Source organism: Schistocerca piceifrons, chromosome 7 (assembly GCF_021461385.2).
Source record: "Schistocerca piceifrons isolate TAMUIC-IGC-003096 chromosome 7, iqSchPice1.1, whole genome shotgun sequence".
In the NCBI taxonomy this organism is placed as follows: domain Eukaryota; kingdom Metazoa; phylum Arthropoda; class Insecta; order Orthoptera; family Acrididae; genus Schistocerca; species Schistocerca piceifrons.
Window position 1 is genome coordinate 100,838,876 of NC_060144.1, and position 23,305 is coordinate 100,862,180.

The 23,305-nt window shown below is 38.9% G+C and overlaps 1 protein-coding gene across 1 annotated transcript; it reads left to right on the forward strand.

Annotated features, from left to right (window-relative positions):
* Positions 1-6,331: 6,331 nt before the first annotated feature.
* On the forward strand, positions 6,332-8,340 carry LOC124804685 (nucleosome assembly protein 1;2-like). Its single transcript, XM_047264935.1, has 2 exons — positions 6,332-6,573; positions 8,102-8,340. Exons 1-2 carry the CDS (start codon positions 6,360-6,362, stop codon positions 8,224-8,226), a joined length of 339 nt encoding a protein of 112 aa, XP_047120891.1. The 5' UTR covers positions 6,332-6,359; the 3' UTR covers positions 8,227-8,340.
* Positions 8,341-23,305: the final 14,965 nt, after the last annotated feature.

The window sequence follows — 23,305 nt, forward strand, 5'->3', positions numbered from 1 at the left end:
GTGCTGTAACCTTCCACCCCATAGCGTAAGTCGAGGAATCTACAGCCAGTTCGTCACAGAGTGGACGTAGCCTCTGGTTTAGATTCTCCACTCCACTCCAAAACAGAGGACCCCGGTCCACCCTCGGTATGATGCTGCAGATCGTCAGCTTCCACTCCTGGAGAGATGGAGGCTGCCTTCACCAATTCAGCCAGCCGTCGAAAGGACAAAAGGATTTCCTCGGAACACCGACTACAGGCATCGTTGGTGCCGAAATGAGCAACAATCTGCAGCTGGCTGCACCCTGCACGCTCGATAGCCGTTGGAAGAGCCTCTTCCACATCCTGGACAAGGCCCCCCGGCGAGCACACCGAGTGAACGTTGGACTTCTTCCCCGCCCGCTATGTTCCTGAAGGGCTCCATGACCCACCTAACATGACCTTCTGTTATAACGTAGCTTGATATATTAAGACAATAACTAGGCAAGAATTCCAACTGAGGACTATTAAGCAAATATCAGTATGACATTGGCTGGTGACTTACTTTGATACTCTGTAGGTCTATTGTTAAACTATGTGATGATCTGTAATTCCCCTAATCCATATGGCACTGCTGAACATTGATAGCCTTTCCTTATAACTCTAGATAAGTGATGTATTAGACAAAGAACCAGAGCAATGGTTAGATCTTGCGATGTTAAGCACTTATAATGTCTATTAAACCATGTATAAGGTCTCTGCCTGTCACTTTCAGTGTTGGTTAAACTGACATGTGTCTACCTGTGTTTCTACTAACACTGTTTAGTAACCATAACACGCAGACGGCAACTGAACTATTAGTGCTGTAATATAATAGATGTATTTTGAGTAATCTGTTATTAAAATGTTAATATTGTAATATAATGGATCCCCCTTGAGTTTGTTATTCTGTATGATCTTAACGTCAGTGGGGTGTATTTCTAGCAGATGCATATTGGCTTTTCGTTAAATCTTTTACTTATTCTGTTGGATCCATGCGTTTTTCACACAGTTAACAGCTATAAGGATAAATGGACCAAGCTAATAGCAAAGTTGGAACACTGTACATCCAGTATCTGATACTACAATCACGCAGACGCAAAGCTAAGAAGCGTCTGTACGTTCTTTGTTACTTTGCTATAAGCTGTAAAGTATTTATTGGTGTCTCACATATCAGCTGTATGCTTTCATGTTACACACCTAGTAATATGGGTTCCTGTTTTTCTTTGATTCTGGAGACCTGATGATGGTCTGTTCCTAGACTAAAATCGATTGTCTGTTATAAAATATATCGTTATGAACTGTATTGCATAATGCGGTTCTTAACATTCATCGCACTTCTTTAGCGCCACATGCACAAAATGTTCCTTGCGGTGCCCAGTAAAGCATGTTTGGTGGTCAATATGTACCAAAGAAGCAATTTAAAGTAATTTATGTACGTACAAGCAAAGAGATTTGTAAGGGAGTGTATTTCGTTGAAAGTGATTCCAGCTTCTTCTAAATGAATATCAAGGTTAGGAATGATGTATCTGAGAATATCAAGATATATTGTAAAAATAAATTGCTTAAGGGTGAATTAAAAGCAAAACATAGGTAAGGAAACCATCCTCTACAGGATGAAGAATATAGAGGGGTGTGTTGTGCATATGTGTATTGATGTTTTAGAAAAATGTATTGACAGCATCATGAAAGAGCGTGTAACACCTGGCAAAAGACAAAGGTTTCACAAAAGTGACCTAGGTATTATTGATACAGACAATAACGAATTAAATTTCAAGGCACACAAAGGCAGTTCGCTTGTCATCCTTACAGAACTGCATATATTACTAAAACTCTTATTAAAAGATGATCAAATATTTAAGATTCCGAAAGCTCCCACTGGTAAATACAGAGACGAAATCAAGGGGAAGGTAATAATTCCTGTTCCATTTTTACTGACATTCAATGAAAAAGTGTATAGGTATCAACTCAATCGCTAATAACCTTAGAGTTAATTCAAAAATACATAAAATTGTGCTTCCCTATAAGCAATTTTCAATTACATCGATTGCACTTGTCACTTTGTAAGTCAAGAATCGAATAAGATTATTGCTGAAAACTACAGATTCACAAATAGTCACATAGTAAAAAATGCAACAGAACTGATGCAGGTCACCTTAGAGGTTACAAACCCAGCAGCTAAACTCATATCATTAGAGCTTAGCAATCCATATGCAAATGAACCAGTTGAAAAACAACTAATATCATCAAAAATAATCGACCGACATACAAGAAAATGAATAACTAGCAAATTGAATAGGTATGTGGTCAATTCTGGCTAGTTTTGTCGCAAAAGTATTTTGTATTCAGTTTGACCTTTTTCAGATAGCCAAATGATTTACCAATGGTTAATTGCTTGGCAGTGACACTAGCAAACATATTCATGGATGATTCTGAAAATAAATTGCTTCACTGAACAACTATAAAAGTTGCCTTGATGACAGGCTCATACTTTTCAGTTACAGTACAACATAGATTGAAAAACCTACACAGTAACTCAAATGAGTTACTTCCTAATATTAACTGTGTTATGTAGGTAGAAGAAAATAATTCTATAAGCTATCTTCTTTTTGAAGATATCCAAACTTTATGAATGACATACTTACAACATATTTAGAAAACTAACAACCACAGATGCAATCATACATGTGTCTTCATTTCACCCCATATCCCTTTCAGTGTGCACTTTTTATGCCATGATGACATGTTCAGTTGATTACCCGTATCTGTAGAAAGTATAGACACTGAGAATAACATTTTACATCATGTAGTTGTGGACAATGGGTCTGACTATGTCAGGAGATAAGGTTTACAAGACACAGATTTGATTAAAAGAGAAGTACAGACAACAAGTGATAAGGCTACAGAAAATAAGAAATAAAGGAAACCCTAGGTTTGTAATAATGCCATATTTAGGCAAAGATCCCTGATAGAATATAACATGTTTCTGAAGTGGTACTGCTAAAGTGGTTTTTCAAATAAATAATGAAGTAAGGGAAATTGTTAAGGCACAAGATAGAGACTGGAGATGTATATGATAAATCAGAGGTGTCTAAATTCATCTGTGGTCTATATGATGAAGAATACGTAGACAAACAAGAGGGAAGCTTACGATAAGATTCAAAGAACGCTGTATTCCCAGTCATAAAGCTGCTTTGAGTGACCACTTTAAAACACATGAACTCACAGTAGGGCACACTGAAGAAAACGTGAAAAACCTTGTATAAACTGAAAAAAGGTGTTGTTATATAAGTAGAGATATATATTAATCAAGACCCCCTATAAAGAAGTGAAAGACGTTAAGAACACAAAGTCCTTTGGTAACCTTTCTAACGTTTTTACCATTATGCACAAGTAATTCCACATATTGCCTATAGTCAAGTTAGGAATTGAAACAGCTGTTCATTTCGGCCTGTGAGAAGCTGTATGTTTCCATGTATTCTGCATGGCAGCCTAATAAAGAGAAATGGCAGATGGACCCAATCGTTTAACCATTGCCACTGCCATAAATGTGTAACTTTAAGTGGTCTTCAGGGTCAGTGCATCCACCACCCTCGCTGGTTCCTCCGACACAAGGCTGGCATATGATGGGAGATAATACGCTTGGCTGTTAGAATGCGCTCTTACCAAGGTGCGATGATTACATGAGGGAATGTCTCCTTCAGTTAAAGGGGTGGTGGTTGGAAGTTTTCTGAGGATTCGCTAGAATCTGGTCTCAGTGGGTGTTATGGAAATTGACCTGCTAGACAATCATCTTCTTTTTATGCCCCATTACCCTACAAAATAAGCAAAAAGTTTCACTCTTGCTGGTGCTCTGCAGAAATCTTGAAATTTCATTGGAGAGGTGTTCGCAGTAGTGGCAAAACATATCTAGAGATTGTACAGCGCTCGCAATCATTACTGTCGTTGCTGGATGACTTGGAACTTCTCCAAAACCTGAGAGAGAAGTTAGAACTGCAGTTTTAGACACTCTGCCTCATGCCCCCATGAACGACGGTCTTGCTGTCATCCTCACGGGCTGTACATGATAAAAGGGACCAGTACACTACAGCCGGCGCGTACAGAATCGAGTGATGGGCGTTTATCTGCTGAGATTCGGGTAGCAATGCTTTCTCGTGGAGTAGTTTGCGGGGCGTGGTATATGTTAACTTTGTCGAGTTAGTCGTAACGGTAATTGACTACTGCAGTTAGTTTTTCGAATTGCGGGATACCTTTTGCATCTGTGAAGAATGTTTGATTTCCGAGTTCACTTTTCGTTACAACTTTCCGGTATTCTATCTTGTTGAAAGTTTTCTCACTTGAATGCTCGTTAATGGATATAAACAGCTTCTTTTATAAGCCTGTATTTTCATTTAACAGAAAGACGTCACCTTCAACTAAACTGTGCTGTTGTAAAGTGGTTGACCAATGTATTTCATACAGAACTATTTACATTTAAAGATGAGGTTACCCCTGTTAAATTCAGAAGTTAATAAGTAGTTATCCGTTACGCATATCGTTTCATTGTCTTTTATAAGGAAACTTACATGATTGCATAGGGAGCTTCATTTCATTTTCTGATCACAGGTACTTTAATTTTGCATTCTCAGCATATGCACACTGCGGCCAGAACCACCCCACCTCACACTTCCTAAACGTGAAGTTGATTTATAAGCAGCCAAGAAAGATTCAGGCTACATGGAATGGCATTTATAGCATATTACTCAATGACAAACTAGGTCTGATTGTTAATATCGATTTGCATCACACACTGCCTGTAACTGCTGAGCTATCTAATACATTGCAGTAGTAGATTAGTAAACTAATAAAGTAGAAGGTTAAGACGGAAAAGATTAAAATCTTATTTTATTTTATGAGGAAAATTAGGAATTCTAGATGTACACTCGTAATATACGAATTGTTCTTTCAGCTAAATGTCTAAGATGAGCAATGTTACATTTGGAATGAGCATACAAGCCTCATGTCTCACGTTCTAAATAGGCATCTAGACGAGTATGTAAAAGAGACGAAAGACTAGTCGAATATGCGTAGCGAAAAGTCTCACTGCCATTTGTGGTGGTTAGATTGCCAGCAACGTGTCCATAGACACCCTACTGAAAGCTCATAAGAAGCAGTTCTGCTGTTATACCCTTGATAACTGGGTTGCCAATTGCAATATGCTAATCAAACACTGCAGTTAATGGCACAGATGTCTTCAGGAACGAACAGATTTACAAATGGCATAACTGACCTTCTGTTCTGTCACCCACAGAGCATGTCTGGCAAGACGAATGCTTCGAGACCGACACAGCAAGGATTTCATTCAAGAGATTCGTGAAAAATGCCTTTGGTGTCTGGTTGCTTCCGAGCCACAACGTATAAAATAAAGTCTCAGTGTCTGTAAGGACCACACGTCTTAATGATGTTGATAATGAGTATTAGTTCAGGATGGAAACAATGTTTAATAATTAATACCCAATATGTGATGAACGACGCCTCAAAGTCAGATAAACATCGGAGTGGAGGCACGTGATGTATCCCATCCTATTTGGGTCAGTCCATATACAAATAGCGTGATTAATAAAGAAAGAAAAATGGAATACTATGACGGAAGTGATAACCGGCTAATGGCTCTCACTGTTGCTATTTTTGCGTGCATGGGAGAAACGATGAAAGAAATAAAAGAAAATCACTAATGTGGAAAGTAGCTGCTTGGCACCAAACGTCGATATTGATGTTCACAGTCTACCTACCTGTAATAATCTACAGTAAGGAGAATTTAGAGAAACTCTTAACAAGTGGATAGGTTTCATAAGACAAATTTATGCTTCACGTTAAACAAATCCAGAGCTTATTGTTAATTATTGGTGTTAATTATTGGTAAAACGAAGTAACGATTTTCAACATAAGATAACAGAGTATGATGGGAAGACGTTGTACACTTTTAACTAAATCTGGACAATTGTTACGTAAGGCAACGAGAACAATGAACAGATTAACAGTAGATGAAAGTCTTATTCGTTTTTAAATTAGTCGTTCTTCTAAGTCAGCGCTGTTATAAGCACTTGACCATACGAAGGAGACAATTTCATTTTTCAAGTTACTTACAATTGCTTACAATCACATTAAGCATCAAGGTTGCATACCAAGTCCCCCAAGATATTTGTGGCAGTAAGTTATGACGACGATATGGCCAATCGCGCTTTTGAAGTATGCACTAAGTAGCTGTCCTTGAATGCCACAATTTGGGAGATAAGTGTCCGACATGCCGTATAAGAGGAGGTGGGTGTGCTCACTAATGGCACTTGTATTGAGGCATCCAGCGTAGTAGAAACAACTGCAGCCATGAAGGCGTTCCTTGTCCTGCTGATCGCTGGAGTGTTACTCGTGGCGTACTGCACGCCGTTCGTTGTCGCAGACGATGAAGATGAAGCGGTGGATGAAGCAGCCGAGAACAGAGACGCTGCTGACGACGACACCGACGGCTCAGCAGACGACGACGCCGACGATAGCGGTGATGAGGAGGGTCTAAGTGGAGAGAGCAGGCGGGCAGCCAAAGGTAAACAGCAGCTGAGGCGTGTAGGCAATGCAAGGGGCTAATGGTTATGGTGTAGACTGCGATTCTGAGTGTACTTTCTTGTAGGTTTAAGTCCCTAGTTGATAATATATATTATTCTGACACTTCAGACGCTTAAGGCATTCGTCTCTAGACAAGACAGGTGGTTCGAGGATATTTGTTTGTAGTATTATACCATTAGTGCATACATTAAATATGCATGTTGTGTTTTGAGCAGCACACACTATTCATTTCTGAGCTAATCATTTAGTTGCCTGTCATTTAACCTTTGTTGTAATCAGAATGAAAATTACTGCAGTTACGCTTTCTGGTGGAACAATATGTCTATACCAACACACAAGTTTAGAAAAATAGTTGAAAGTTCACTGAGATATGGCGAAACGTTAATCATATGTTTCGAAGGTTCTTAGTGACCGTCAGTGAGTTACCACAGTTTTTTAAGCGCTTTGACATGTTTCAGGAGTGATATTTAAAACGAGTTACAGAAACTGAGTTTTAGCATCAAAATGCCATAAGTCTTACAGCTTGAGATGTGTGCATACTACCGACCTCTACAAGGAGGCATGTTTAGCAATGATGGAATTGAAGTTATCACAGGTACATAGATTATACCTGCCTGAGTTTTATCCCCATTATAAGAATACAGGGGGATTCATACTACCGTTTAGGAAGCCAAAAGTGACGTAGATGACTCCGAGATAAGTAATTTGACATGAGACACATATGGTGGCAAATTTCAGGAAATCCCCAAACCAAGTGGATGACAAATGTAGCACACATGATGGTACCACGGGATACATACTTTAATGCAAGTGCAGTAGCTAGATCAGTCTATCCTATCCACACTGTAGTGGCACTTCTACACATTACTCCACAAGGTTATTCTGCGTTTATTCTTGCATTATACAGTGTAATACTATAGTGTTCATCGTAGTGGCACTACAAGACTATGGTGAATCTATCTACCATTAGGAAAACGTAGTACGCTAGCAGAGCAGTGTTTAGTACTGACCACTACCACTGCACCTGTGGGGAGGTACATAGACTGGTCATGTAACATGTGCAAAATTCGTCAACCACATTTAGGATATTTGCTGACGTTTTTGGTTCCATGTATGTTGTATTAAATTTCTTGTCTCAGAGTCTTATACTCCGCTTTGAGAGATTTTAAACATTAATGAAAATCACCCTGTGTATATCAGATCACTATGGTATAAAATAGCCACCTAAAGCTGCACTGTGTATAGCTGAATATGCTACAAACAAAAGTTATAGCATAGAGCACTGCTCTTGATATTTGAAGCAGCAACTACACCAAAGGAAATCAGTCAGAAAAACAAGTTGTATGTGATCCAATTCTTCAGTGTGTTATATACTTACAAAATTTAAGGTTAATATCTGTGTCAACTGTAGATGGAAGTTTTTGTTAAGCCGACTAACATTTTCTGATGAGACAGGAGAGTACGCAAGTGTCAGAGGAACATCATATTTTTTGTTTATTGTTGAGCAGGTGTTCACGCCCGGGCTGGCCACATGAAACATGCACGTGCAGGCAGCCGACACATTGCATCCAGAGCTGGAAGCAGACCCCATGCCAGGTCAGGCGCCGCCCACAGAGCTGCACACAGCAAGTAGTCGCTGTTGCTGAGGGAGCACCACACTGCAGAGGCGCAGTCTGGAGCTGCTCCCACTGTCCTGTACCCTGCACTCATGTGGACAAAATAAAGCACCACTGTACTTTCTGGCAAACATATGTGTCTATTACCCGATGTCCTATAAATTTAAGATTAAATGCACACATAGGTAATAACTTAAAATGGAAAAAAGTTTCCAAAGTTCCAAACCCTTATAAGTGTTCCAGTTTTCGGGTGTAAACGAGATATGCGGCCCGATACTATACTACCAGTATCATATTATTATCTGTGTATGTTGCACAGTGATGTGAATGGCAGTTTGGATTTCTTCTTATGGAGTCATAATCTACAGTATAGAGCGCTAGGGTGTATACCCCAGTATCATATTGAGTTAGTGGTTTTGAAGACACAAGAAAAGAAGTCCTTGTAGTAAATGCACATATTACGATTTTTAATTGTTATAACATTTCCAAAACTACAGACATGACTGCAGCAAGCTGTTGCATGTCCAATATAGAGGCGGAATGAGAATCTGATTTTAGGCTTTGACGGTAGTATGCCTCTTAATCTTTTTCCAAACTCAGCTCAATACATAAGGATATGTGAGTTCAATAAAATGACCTGAAAATGTGGCCTTTGTCTAGACAATCATTACGCAAGGAGTAACTGATAACGCTATTTGAGAACGTTTTTAAAAAATATGCAGTACAAAATAATCAAATTTTGCAATTGGAACAAGGGGAGACATGAATGAATACTGGAAAGAATTTAGGGCCAGAACTACTTCTCAAAGTTTTATAGCTTTGTTCAACGAAAGTATACTACGTATGACATGGATGTAGACCAAGACAAATGAGAATGTGAGCCTCCATCTGATAGTCAATTGATGTGTGCCAAAGAACATAAAATATAATGATTATGTCAGATGTAATCTCGAAAACAAGTTGTCTCAGAATCTCAGCTACACTATTTACTTTCTGAGATGTATGCAAAGATTTCAACGATCTTCTGCTGACTGCTGTTTGGGACAGCGTCTGCTGATTGCACTTTTACTACACATGAACTAATAGTCCTGTTGAAGTCAGAGTTAACAGTAAACTTCGTGTACGAATTAAACGCAGACTCTAGACTGAGTAATAAATCATGTGTACAGTAGAAATTTAGCATTAATTTTAAAAGTGACTTGGGAAGGAAGATAAATGATACACCTTTTAACTAAATACCTATCACTAATACTCAATTCAAAAGCAATAACAAATGAAGGATTACACAATCCGCCTGGTGACCATGTGGTAGAAAATGCCACATTATCTGAGAAACTGTACAAAGAAAAATTCTTCACATAGCGGCAGATAAGAACGCCTTTGAATAAGCTGTAATGTGATGTAGCCATCACCTCCGACTGTACTGGTAAACGAAGGAGAATCAAATACTATACCTCAGACATGGCTCATAACATGTCTCTTTGAACAAAGCAAGTTAAGTATGAATACAAACGAAGGCCTACTTAACACCCTGAAAGATTGCATACAGAGTATTGTACCAAGCTGCGAAAGGCTTCCTGGAACTTCACCATAATGCAGATCGGTCCTCACCAGTGGTAATCCCAGTTACTGCTAGCACTGAAGTTGACCCTTCACCTGTGGTAGAGTGGAACGTCGCCCCGGGGCGAAGCAGGCGGCGAAAGACTTCCCAAGCGGCAGCACGTAAGGCCTACCCCGGTTTGTCTGATAAACAGGCTTGCGGACCTCTGGTACAGAGCCGAGTGGAGGGTCTGAATCAGAGGCTCAGACGGTTCTGCGACCGTGTGGGCTGCAGATTCATCTACGTGCGCCAAAGGGTGGTTGGGTTTCGTGTTCCGCTGAATAGGTCAGGTGTCCACTATACGAAGGAGGCGGCTACACGGGTAGCGGGGGCTGTGTGGCGTCGACTGGGCGGTTTTTAGGTTAGATGGTCTCGGCTTCAGTCACAAAGAGTGAAGGCTGAACACAGGAAGAACGTAGATACAGGAACCATTGGTATATCGTTTGTTAATTGCCGTAGCTGTGGTTTTGAGAGTACCAGAGTTCTAAGCACTAATAGAAAGCACTGAAGCTCAAATTGTTATAGGCACTGAAAGCTGGCTAAAGCCGGACATAAGCTCAGCCGAAATTTTTGCGAAGAACCTAACGGTGTTCCGAAAGGGTGGGCTAAACACGGTTGGCGGTGACGTGTTTGTTGCTGTCAGAAGTATTTTATCTTGTCGCCAAACTGAAGTAGAAACTTCCTGTGATTTGGTATGGGCAGAGGTCACTGTTGGCAACCGGAATAAAAAAATAAATTGATCGTTTTACCGACGTCCCAATTCAAATCATACAGTTGCTGAAAGGTTCAAAGAAGCTTGAGTTTGATATTAAACACATACCCGACCTATACGATAATAGTTGGTGGTGACTTTAATTTACCCTCAATATTTTGGCCTAAATACATGTTTAATTCCGGAGGTACGCATAAAATATCATCCGAAAGTGTGCCTAACGGATTCTCTGAAAATTGTTTCGAGCAGTTAGATCATGAGCCCACGCGAAGAGTAAATCGTCATGGAAACACACTTGACCTCTTAGCAACAAAGGATCCTGAGTTAACAACGAGCATCAAACCCGATTTAGGGATAAATGAAGCGAGATTGAACACTGCAATCGCCAAATCCTCGAAAAATAAGCGAAAAAATATAGATTCACTTGAAGCCTTCCTAAGAGACAATCTCCACTCATTTCAAATTAATAAAATAAGTGTAGACCAGATGTGGCTTAGAGTCAAAGAGATAGTATCGGCAGCAATTGAGAGATTTATGTGAAATAAATTAACAAACGGCGGAGCTGATCCTCCTTGGTACACAAAATGGGTTAGAACACTGTTGCAGAAACAACGAAACAAACATGCCAAATTGAAACAGACCCAAAATCCCCAAGATTGGTGATCTTTTACGGAAGCTCGAAATTTAGCATGGACTTCAATGCGAGATGCCTATAACAGTTTCCACAACGAAACATTGTCTCGAAACCTGGCAGAAAATCCAAAGAGATTCTGGTCATATGTGAAGTATGTTAGCGGCAAGAAACATTCAATGCCTTCTCTGCCCAATAGCAATGGAGATACTATAGAAGACAGTGCTGCCAAAGCAGAGTTACTAAGCACAGCCTTCCGAAATGCCTTCACAAAAGAAGACAAAGTAAACATTCCAGAACTCGAATCGAGAACAGCTGCCTAATTGAGTAACGTAGAAGTAAATATCTTCGGAGTAGTGAAGCAACTTAAATCAGTTAATAAAAGCAAGTCTTCTGGTCCAGACTGTATACCAATTACTTTCCTTTCGGAGTATGCTGATGCAGTAGCCTCATAGTTAACAATCATACACAACCGTTTGCTCACCGAAATATCCGTACCCAAAGACTGGAAAGTTGCGCAGGTCACACTATTATTCGAGAAAGGTAGTAAGAGTAACCCACTAAATTACAGGCCCATATCGTTAACGTCGATATGCATCGGGATTCTAGAACATATATTGTGTTCGAACATTATGAATTACCTCGGAGAAAACGGTCTATTGACACACATTCAACATGGGTTTAGAAGGCATCGTTCCTGTGAAACACAACTAGCTCTTTATTCACATGAAGCGTTGAATGCTATTGACAATGGATTTCAGATCGATTCCGTATTTCTGGACTTCCAGAAGACTTTTGACACTGTATCACACAAGCGGCTCGTAGTGAAATTGCCTGCTTATGAAATATCGTCTCAGTTATGTGACTGGATTTGTGATTTCCTGTCAGAGAGGTCACAGTTCGTAGTAATTGACGGAAAGTCACCGAATAAAACAGAAGTGATTTCTGGCGTTCCTCAAGGTAGTTATCTATATAAACGATTTTTGCGACAATCCGAGCAGCCGTCTTCGGTTGTTTGCAGATGACGCTGTCGTTTATCGACTAATAATATCATCAGATCAAAATAAACTGCAAAACGATTTAGAAATAATATCCGAATGTTGCGAAAAGTGGCAATTGACACTAAATAACGAAAAGTGTGAGGTCATCCACATGAGTGCTAAAAGGAGTTCGTTAAACTTCGGTTACTCGATCAATCAGTCTAATCTATAAGCCGTAAATTCAACTAAATACCTAGGTATTACAAATACGAACAACCTAAATTGGAAGGAACACACAAAAAATGTTGTGGGGAAGGTTAACCAAAGACTGCGTTTTATCGGCAGGACACTTAGAAAATGTCACAGACCTACTAAGGAGCCTACACTACGCTTGTCTGTTCTCTTTTAGAATACTGCTGCGCGGTGTGTGATCCTTACCAGGTAGGACTGACGGAGTACATCGAAAGAAAGGCAGCACGTTTTGTATTATCGCGAAGTATGGGAGAGAGTATCACAGAAATAATACAGAATTTGGGCTGCAAATCATTAAAAGAAAGACGTCTTTCGTTGTAACGGAATATTATCACGAAATTCCAATCACCAACCTCCTTCTCAGAATGCGAAAATATTTTGTTGACACCGACGTTCATAGGGAGGAACGATCACCACGATAAAATAAGGGAAATCAGAGCTCGTACAGAAAGATACACGTGTTCATTCTTTCCACGCTCTATACGAAATTGGAATAATAGAGAATTGCGAAGGTGCCAGATGAACCCCCCAGCCACGCACTTGAATGTGATTTGCAGAGGATCCGTGTAGCTGTAGATGTAGTTTGTAGTGTGAGAATAGCCATCAGAATGTAATGTCAATTCAGTTACCTAGAGTCCATGAGCAAGTTGCGACACTAGTCGTCCAGAACAGAACATGTGGAACTCACGAGATGAGAAGATCACAAAACTAAGGACAACACTTTGTCCACTATAAAACAAAGCCCATAAACACGTGACACAGTACATGCTGTTCTGTGACTGGTCCATACTCAGTGTCTGCAAAGTATAAGTTTGTGGACATGCTATCACTCGAATAGTCAAAGACTGGAATGCATTAAGCTGGTAGGAAAAGCTTTTGAACAGACTTGCGAGCATGAATTCATGTAAGAATCGATAAATTGATCATTGAAATTTTAAGGAAAAGCTTTCATCAAACACCCCTTAGATTTACAGCAAATCTCGAATGCTATTATGCAGGGTGGTCAGCATTCCAGAAATGGTAACTTAACCTCCGGCATGCACCTAACACAAACACAATAATTATTGAGTAATTACACTAACATATAATGGACTGATACTCTAATAGCAATGTATATCTTTATGGGTCCATATCAACAGAACATCATTACTTTAAATAACTGTACTCTTTGTAACATTTCCTGAAAAGAGTAAAAATTATATGACGTCATTACCAGATCAACAATGTTACTTCAGACATCTATCTTGTGAGTAAACCACATCTCCCAAGAGCAGTTATCATCCATTTTAAGTGAATACATAACAGAATGCTATGCTTCTGAAATCACACACACATATATACATATGCATCAACTCACACACACACACACACACACACACATATATATATATATATATATATATATATATATATATATATATATATATATATATATATCGTTTGTCTGAAACATTTATGAATACAGTATAAATAATCTTTTTTTTATGGAAAAGAACGCAAATAGCTACAAATGAAACTAATTTTTAAGAAACCAGAACTTTTTGTGGCTCTCCTCCTGAATTTGTTACTTAACCTATTACACTTTTAATATCAGTCTGCTGTCAAATGAGTGGATGTAAATTATGTTAATGACATTGTTTACAGTATTGCTCCGTGGAGAAAACAGTGCATGTAGAAAACGAAGAGGCTGTTTCTAGAATAAACTGTTCCTTCAACTCTAGTTAATCATCGTTCACAAACAGAATCATGGAGTACAGAACCAACTGTGTTGCGCCTGCTAATATTAACATTTCAATCAACATTTTGTCAGCTAGCACCTCACCCTGTCTGGAGTGTCTGCAGTATTAGTCCAGTGGGAATGCCGTAGAGTATGATTGTTTGATATGCTATTTGTGTAGCGTGAGTGCCCACAATTTTGCTGGTAAAGATAGCAATTCCATTCAAAGCATGACCCATTCTCATGTGTGACCTCACATTATCTCATAGTGATCATCTTGTACTCATATCTCAACATGAAAATATTTGTAAAGGCTGCTAGTACAATGTTAAATAAAGACACAATTAGTAGCTACATGTAACAAAAAAATTTCGATTTGAATTGTGGTAGAAGTAGATCATCACAGCCTTAATAAACACAAATTTTTTTCCTTGATGTTTATAGTAATTATAAGACCAACAGTGCCAAAACTCCAGGGTAATGAAATTCACATTAATGAATATAGGCAACAATTAAAATACTGCCTCAACAAAGCAAGGAATGTATTACAAAAATATTGTAAACTTACACACAATTTAATTTACATCAATTTTTACATTATTGCATATTGAGAATACCTAATATGTTATTTGCACTTTTCAGCTCAGTTAATACCTCTTAGTTGTCACTGTTCTTAATTATCCCTTGTACCTAATTAGTGATGTCATCATACATTTATAAACTCTGATGAATAAAGAATGACATGCATTCAGAAGTTCGATACTCAACAGAAAGTTTTTCAAAAGGCTATTAACAGCATATTCACTTCCCAATTTCCACTTAATATTTCTGTCCACTCCACAAGATCGGAAAATATAATTCAGCATTGAAGCTTTGACAGGATCATTCAGAAAGATCGTTCAACACACCAAACTGTGTATACAACGCCAACAGCGAAAATCATGATAAATTGCTTAAACTTTTTATCCTGCCATAGTACTAAACTTTTACAAAACATCTATGCATGCCTTGAATCATGCTGAAATTGACTATGAGGACTCAACACAAACTATGTAGCCTTGACCTACAACATGGCATAAGGGACATTGGTATAATTTGACCTGCATTCTGGCAAAGACATCAACAAAGTTGATACTTTGTGTTGTTAGGCTCTCTCTGTACATTAAGTATCTTTTAAGTTGGGTTTTCAGATTGTTATACATCTCTGTTGTACTACTAGTGGTTACTGATTGTTATAGTGTGACAAGAATTGTTGATGCTACAATTTTTTGTTATTTTAGTGCCCTGCAAGAAAATGTACAAAGAACCCACTCGCAAAAGAATTATTGTATACTTTATAATGCCATGTGATGAAAAGTTATGAGCGTTTGTATAATTAGTAACTAATTAAGGCAATTGATCAGAGTAATAAGCAAGATGCAGGTGACGAGTTCTGATAATTATGTAACTTGCAACAGTCGTGGAATCTTATGCCTAATAGGTGCTAAAAATTCAGATGAACATACCATTCCTTCATTCACATTTATAGCACCTTTATTCAGATTAACATACCATTATTTAGTAACATTTTTGATGTAATAGTAACCAATTAAGAGACCTTAAAAGTCTGGTTGATGATGTTTGATCCATTACTGTGCTGTTTCTCTTATGAAATATACGTGAACATGTCATGCATTTCTACATTTACATCTGCATAAATACACCGCTAGCCATCAAGCGGTGTGTGGCGGAGGGCACAATTCGTGCCAAAGTCATATTTCTCCCCCACCCCCCTCACCGTTCCACTCGCGAATCGCGCAAGGGAAAAACGACTCTCTGAACACCGCAGTACAAGATCTTATTCCCCTTATCTTTGAATGATGATCACTACGTGGTTTGAAAGTTGGTGGTAATAATATATGCTCTACATCCTCAGTGAAGATTGGATTTCGGAATTTAGAGAGCAGAACCTTATGTTTAGCGTCTCGTCTATATGCAAGTGTGTCCAACTCCAAACTTTCTATGAGATATGTAACGCTCTCGTGATGTCTAAATATACCAGTCACGAATCTTGCCGCTTTTCTTTGGGCCTTCTCAATCTCTTGAATCAGACCCAACTGGTAAGGGTCCCGTACCGACGAACAGTTCTCTAAGACTGGACGAACTAACGTATTGTAAGCTATTTCTTTTGTTGAAGGACTGCATCGCTTCAGGATTCTACCAATAAACTGCAATCTAGAGTTTGCCTTACCCGTTACTTGTGTAAACTGATCATTCCATTTGAGATCATTTCGAAAAGTCACACATAGATACATGACATCTGTTACCGCCTTGTTACACGAAGTAAATTACACTTTCTAATATTGAGAGATAACTGCCAGTCATTACACCACTCATTTATTTTCTGCAAATCCTCATTGATTTGTTCACAACTTTCGTGTGATGCTACTTTCCTGTAGACTACAGCCTTATCGGCAAACAGTCTAAGGCCGCTGTCAATACTATCAACCAAATCGTTTATGTAAATCGTTAAAAGCAGAGGACCTATTACGCTGCCCTGGGGCATACCTCAAGTTACACTTGTTTCTGTTGAAGTTACCCCATTCAAGGCGACACTTTCTAATATTGAGAGATAACTGGCAGTCATTCTATCCAACCGCATATGTCATTGTATACACCGTAAGGGCGCACTTTTTGTAGCAAGCGGCACTGTAGAACTGAGTGGAACGCCTTTCGAAAGTCGAGAAATATGGCATCAGCCTGGGAGCCGGTATCTAGACCGTGTTTTACATCATGTACAAAGAGGGCCAGCTGTGTCTCGCGTGACCGCTGTTTCCTAAAACCGTGTTGGCTTCAGCAGATGAGCTTCTCAGAGTCTAGAAAGATAATTATGTCTGAACACAAAATATGTTCCATGATTCTACAACAAATCGATGCCAGTGAAATTGGCTGGTAATTGTGTCCATCAGATTTTCTACCCTTTTTATAGATTGCTATGACCTGGGCCTTCTTCCAGTCCCGTGGAACTTGTCGCAGTTCCAATGATCTCTGATAGATGACGGATACGAATGGTACTATATTTGTAGCATAGTTAACATAAATCTAACGGGAATCCCATCTGGGCCAGATGCCTTCCTGCCGTCTAAGGATCTTAACTGTTTTACAATCTCAGATATACTAAACACTATGTCAGCCATCCTTGCGTTTGTTAGATAATTTAAAGGGGGAATGGTGCTGCAGTCCTCTATTGTAAACGAGTTGCTGTAAGCTAGGTTTCGAATTTCGGGCTTCTGTTTATCATCATCAGTTATGTTACCCGTACTGTCAGCAAGAGAAGGTGTTGAATTATTTGAGCGTTCATAGATTTTACAGACGACCAAAATTTTTTGGAGTATTTTTTATAATCTGCAGATAAAATATTGCTTCCAAATTTGTTAAAGAGTCTCTTATTGTCCTTCTGACAGCTGCTTTTATGTCGCAAAATTTCTGTTTGTCAGCGGGGCAGTGACTACGTTTAAAACGACTGTGAAAAATTCTCTGCTTTCTCAGCAACTTCCTAATATGTTTGTTGTACCAAGGTGGATCCTTTCCCTCCCCTATACTTTTTCTGGGCTTATACTTCTCTAGCACGTGGTGAACAATACCTTTAAATTCCGACCAAAGATGCTCAATATCTTTTTGTCCCACGGTGATTGGAGCTGACGATGAAGATATTCATTAATGATAATTTCATTTGCTTTCCCAAAGAAGAAAACTCTACGAAGTTCCTTGTTTTTTTTTTTTTTTTTTTTTTTTTTTGCAACTTCCACTGACATAGAAGCCACAACGACATTATGGTCGCTAATAACTTCTTCTAGATTAACTTCCTCAAAAAGATCAGGTCTGTTTGTCGCCAAGATATCTAATATGTTCACATCTCGAGCTGGTTTTCTAACCAATTGCTCAAGGTTGTATGTTGAGAGCGCTCCTAGAATAACTTCATACGAATCTTAGCTGCTACCCCCTGTGATAAACGTGTAATTTTGCCAGTCAATGGAAGCTAGATTAGTCTCCACCTATGGATAATTTGGATATTTACTTCCTGTGTACTCAAGACTTTCCCTGAAACGTTCTGCGACGTTTGTTGAAGATGCTGGTGGTCTATAAAAACATCCTAATACAATGGTCAATCCTTGTCTGATTGACAGCTTTATCCAAACTATTTCACAGACCGACCCATTATCGATCTCAACTGTGTTTAAACTGCTATTAACTGCAATGAACACACCACCTCCTATAGCATCAGTCCTATCCCTCCTATCTAATACAATATTGGCATTCCTACTGTTTATTTCGGAGATTAACTCGGGGATCTTTCTACAGACATTTCGACAACTTACTAACATGAGATTAAGTATATTTAAATCCTTTTGAATGACCTGTTTAGGCGAACTAACAATTTTTACAGTTGGCACACCCACATCAGTGTCATGATCTGGTAATTTTTCAGGCTAACGGTTTGTTTCCCATGGGGAGGAACCTAATCTAAAAAAAACCCACGGGTACGCCACAAGTAGTGTACTACCCATGTAGCTGCTTCCTGTGTGTAGTGAACCCCTGATCTATCGAGGGGCGTGCTGTAACCTTCCACCCCATAGCGTAAGTCGAGGAATCTACAGCCAGTTCGTCACAGAGTGGACGTAGCCTCTGGTTTAGATTCTCCACTCCACTCCAAAACAGAGGACCCCGGTCCACCCTCGGTATGATGCTGCAGATCGTCAGCTTCCACTCCTGGAGAGATGGAGGCTGCCTTCACCAATTCAGCCAGCCGTCGAAAGGACAAAAGGATTTCCTCGGAACACCGACTACAGGCATCGTTGGTGCCGAAATGAGCAACAATCTGCAGCTGGCTGCACCCTGCACGCTCGATAGCCGTTGGAAGAGCCTCTTCCACATCCTGGACAAGGCCCCCCGGCGAGCACACCGAGTGAACGTTGGACTTCTTCCCCGCCCGCTATGTTCCTGAAGGGCTCCATGACCCACCTAACATGACCTTCTGTTATAACGTAGCTTGATATATTAAGACAATAACTAGGCAAGAATTCCAACTGAGGACTATTAAGCAAATATCAGTATGACATTGGCTGGTGACTTACTTTGATACTCTGTAGGTCTATTGTTAAACTATGTGATGATCTGTAATTCCCCTAATCCATATGGCACTGCTGAACATTGATAGCCTTTCCTTATAACTCTAGATAAGTGATGTATTAGACAAAGAACCAGAGCAATGGTTAGATCTTGCGATGTTAAGCACTTATAATGTCTATTAAACCATGTATAAGGTCTCTGCCTGTCACTTTCAGTGTTGGTTAAACTGACATGTGTCTACCTGTGTTTCTACTAACACTGTTTAGTAACCATAACACGCAGACGGCAACTGAACTATTAGTGCTGTAATATAATAGATGTATTTTGAGTAATCTGTTATTAAAATGTTAATATTGTAATATAATGGATCCCCCTTGAGTTTGTTATTCTGTATGATCTTAACGTCAGTGGGGTGTATTTCTAGCAGATGCATATTGGCTTTTCGTTAAATCTTTTACCTATTCTGTTGGATCCATGCGTTTTTCACACAGTTAACAGCTATAAGGATAAATGGACCAAGCTAATAGCAAAGTTGGAACACTGTACATCCAGTATCTGATACTACAATCACGCAGACGCAAAGCTAAGAAGCGTCTGTACGTTCTTTGTTACTTTGCTATAAGCTGTAAAGTATTTATTGGTGTCTCACATATCAGCTGTATGCTTTCATGTTACACACCTAGTAATATGGGTTCCTGTTTTTCTTTGATTCTGGAGACCTGATGATGGTCTGTTCCTAGACTAAAATCGATTGTCTGTTATAAAATATATCGTTATGAACTGTATTGCATAATGCGGTTCTTAACATTCATCGCACTTCTTTAGCGCCACATGCACAAAATGTTCCTTGCGGTGCCCAGTAAAGCATGTTTGGTGGTCAATATGTACCAAAGAAGCAATTTAAAGTAATTTATGTACGTACAAGCAAAGAGATTTGTAAGGGAGTGTATTTCGTTGAAAGTGATTCCAGCTTCTTCTAAATGAATATCAAGGTTAGGAATGATGTATCTGAGAATATCAAGATATATTGTAAAAATAAATTGCTTAAGGGTGAATTAAAAGCAAAACATAGGTAAGGAAACCATCCTCTACAGGATGAAGAATATAGAGCGGTGTGTTGTGCATATGTGTATTGATGTTTTAGAAAAATGTATTGACAGCATCATGAAAGAGCGTGTAACAGCTGGCAAAAGACAAAGGTTTCACAAAAGTGACCTAGGTATTATTGATACAGACAATAACGAATTAAATTAAAAGGCACACAAAGGCAGTTCGCTTGTCATCCTTACAGAACTGCATATATTACTGAAACTCTTATTAAAAGATGATCAAATATTTAAGATTCCGAAAGCTCCCACTGGTAAATACAGAGATGAAATTAAGGGGAAGGTAATAATTCCTTTTCCATTTTTACTGACATTCAATGAAAAAGTGTATAGGTATCAACTCAATCGCTAATAACCTTAGAGTTAATTCAAAAATACATAAAATTGTGCTTCCCTATAAGCAATTTTCAATTACATCGATTGCACTTGTCACTTTGTAAGTCAAGAATCGAATGAGATTATTGCTGAAAACTACAGATTCACAAATAGTCACATAGTAAAAAATGCAACAGAACTGATGCAGGTCACCTTAGAGGTTACAAACCCAGCAGCTAAACTCATATCATTAGAGCTTAGCAATCCATATGCAAATGAACCAGTTGAAAAACAATTAATATCATCAAAAATAATCGACCGACATACAAGAAAATGAATAACTAGCCAATTGAATAGGTATGTGGTCAATTCTGGCTAGTTTTGTCTCAAAAGTATTTTGTATTCAGTTTGACCTTTTTCAGATAGCCAAATGATTTACCAATGGTTAATTGCTTGGCAGTGACACTAGCAAACATTTTCATGGATGATTCTGAAAATAAATTGTTTCACTGAACAACTATAAAAGTTGCCTTGATGACAGGCTCATACTTTTCAGTTACAGTACAACATGGATTGAAAAACCTACACAGTAACTCAAATGAGCTACTTCTTAATATTAACTGTGTTATGTAGGTAGAAGAAAATAATTCTATAAGCTATCCTCTTTTTGATGATATCCAAACTTTATGAATGACATACTTACAACATATTTAGAAAACTAACAACCACAGATGCAATCATACATGTGTCTTCATTTCATCCCATATCCTTTTCAGTGTGCACTTTTCATGCCATGATGACATGTTCAGTTGATTACCCGTATCTGTAGAAAGTATAGACAGTGAGAATAACATTTTACGTCATGTAGTTGTGGACAATGGGTGTGACCTTATGTCAGGAGAAAAGGTTTACAAGACACAGATTTGATTAAAAGAGAAGTACAGACAACAAGTGACAAGGCTACAGAAAATAAGAAATAAAGGAAACCCTAGGTTTGTAATAATGCCATACTTAGGCAAAGATCCCTGATAGAATAGAACATGTTTCTGAAGTGGTACTGCTAAAGTGGTTTTTCAAATAAATAATGAAGTAAGGGAAATTGTTAAGGCACAAGATAGAGAATGGAGATGTATATGATAAATCAGAGGTGTCTAAATTCATCTGTGGTCTATATGATGAAGAATACGTAGACAAACAAGAAGGAAGCTTACAATAAGATTCAAAGAACGCTGTATTCCCAGTCATAAAGCTGCTTTGAGTGACCACGTTAAAACACATGAACTCACAGTAGGGCACACTGAAGAAAACATGAAAAACCTTGTATAAACTGAAAAAAAAGGTGTTGTTATATAAGTAGAGATATATATTAATCAAGACCCCCTATAAAGAAGTGAAAGACGTTAAGAACACAAAGTCCTTTGGTAACCTTTCTAACGTTTTTACCATTATGCACAAGTAATTCCACATATTGCCTATAGTCAAGTTAGGAATTGAAACAGCTGTTCATTTCGGCCTGTGAGAAGCTGTATGTTTCCATGTATTCTGCATGGCAGCCTAATAAAGAGAAATGGCAGATGGACCCAATCGTTTAACCATTGCCACTGCCATAAATGTGTAACTTTAAGTGGTCTTCAGGGTCAGTGCATCCACCACCCTCGCTGGTTCCTCCGACACAAGGCTGGCATATGATGGGAGATAATACGCTGGGCTGTTAGAATGCGCTCTTACCAAGGTGCGATGATTACATGAGGGAATGTCTCCTTCAGTTAAAGGGGTGGTGGTTGGAAGTTTTCTGAGGATTCGCTAGAATCTGGTCTCAGTGGGTGTTATGGAAATTGACCTGCTAGACAATCATCTTCTTTTTATGCCCCATTACCCTACAAAATAAGCAAAAAGTTTCACTCTTGCTGGTGCTCTGCAGAAATCTTGAAATTTCATTGGAGAGGTGGTCGCAGTAGTGGCAAAACATATCTAGAGATTGTACAGCGCTCGCAATCATTACTGTCGTTGCTGGATGACTTGGAACTTCTCCAAAACCTGAGAGAGAAGTTAGAACTGCAGTTTTAGACACTCTGCCTCATGCCCCCATGAACGACGGTCTTGCTGTCATCCTCACGGGCTGTACATGATAAAAGGGACCAGTACACTACAGCCGGCGCGTACAGAATCGAGTGATGGGCGTTTATCTGCTGAGATTCGGGTAGCAATGCTTTCTCGTGGAGTAGTTTGCGGGGCGTGGTATATGTTAACTTTGTCGAGTTAGTCGTAACGGTAATTGACTACTGCAGTTAGTTTTTCGAATTGCGGGATACCTTTTGCATCTGTGAAGAATGTTTGATTTCCGAGTTCACTTTTCGTTACAACTTTCCGGTATTCTATCTTGTTGAAAGTTTTCTCACTTGAATGCTCGTTAATGGATATAAACAGCTTCTTTTATAAGCCTGTATTTTCATTTAACAGAAAGACGTCACCTTCAACTAAACTGTGCTGTTGTAAAGTGGTTGACCAATGTATTTCATACAGAACTATTTACATTTAAAGATGAGGTTACCCCTGTTAAATTCAGAAGTTAATAAGTAGTTATCCGTTACGCATATCGTTTCATTGTCTTTTATAAGGAAACTTACATGATTGCATAGGGAGCTTCATTTCATTTTCTGATCACAGGTACTTT

Bases quoted from the DNA above. Each gene is read 5' to 3' on its own strand.
- LOC124804685 (XM_047264935.1), top strand. From the start codon at position 6,360: ATGAAGGCGTTCCTTGTCCTGCTGATCGCTGGAGTGTTACTCGTGGCG. The intron at 6,574-8,101 runs GTAAACAGCAGC...ATTGTTGAGCAG, and splicing joins GAGCAGGCGGGCAGCCAAAG to GTGTTCACGCCCGGGCTGGC.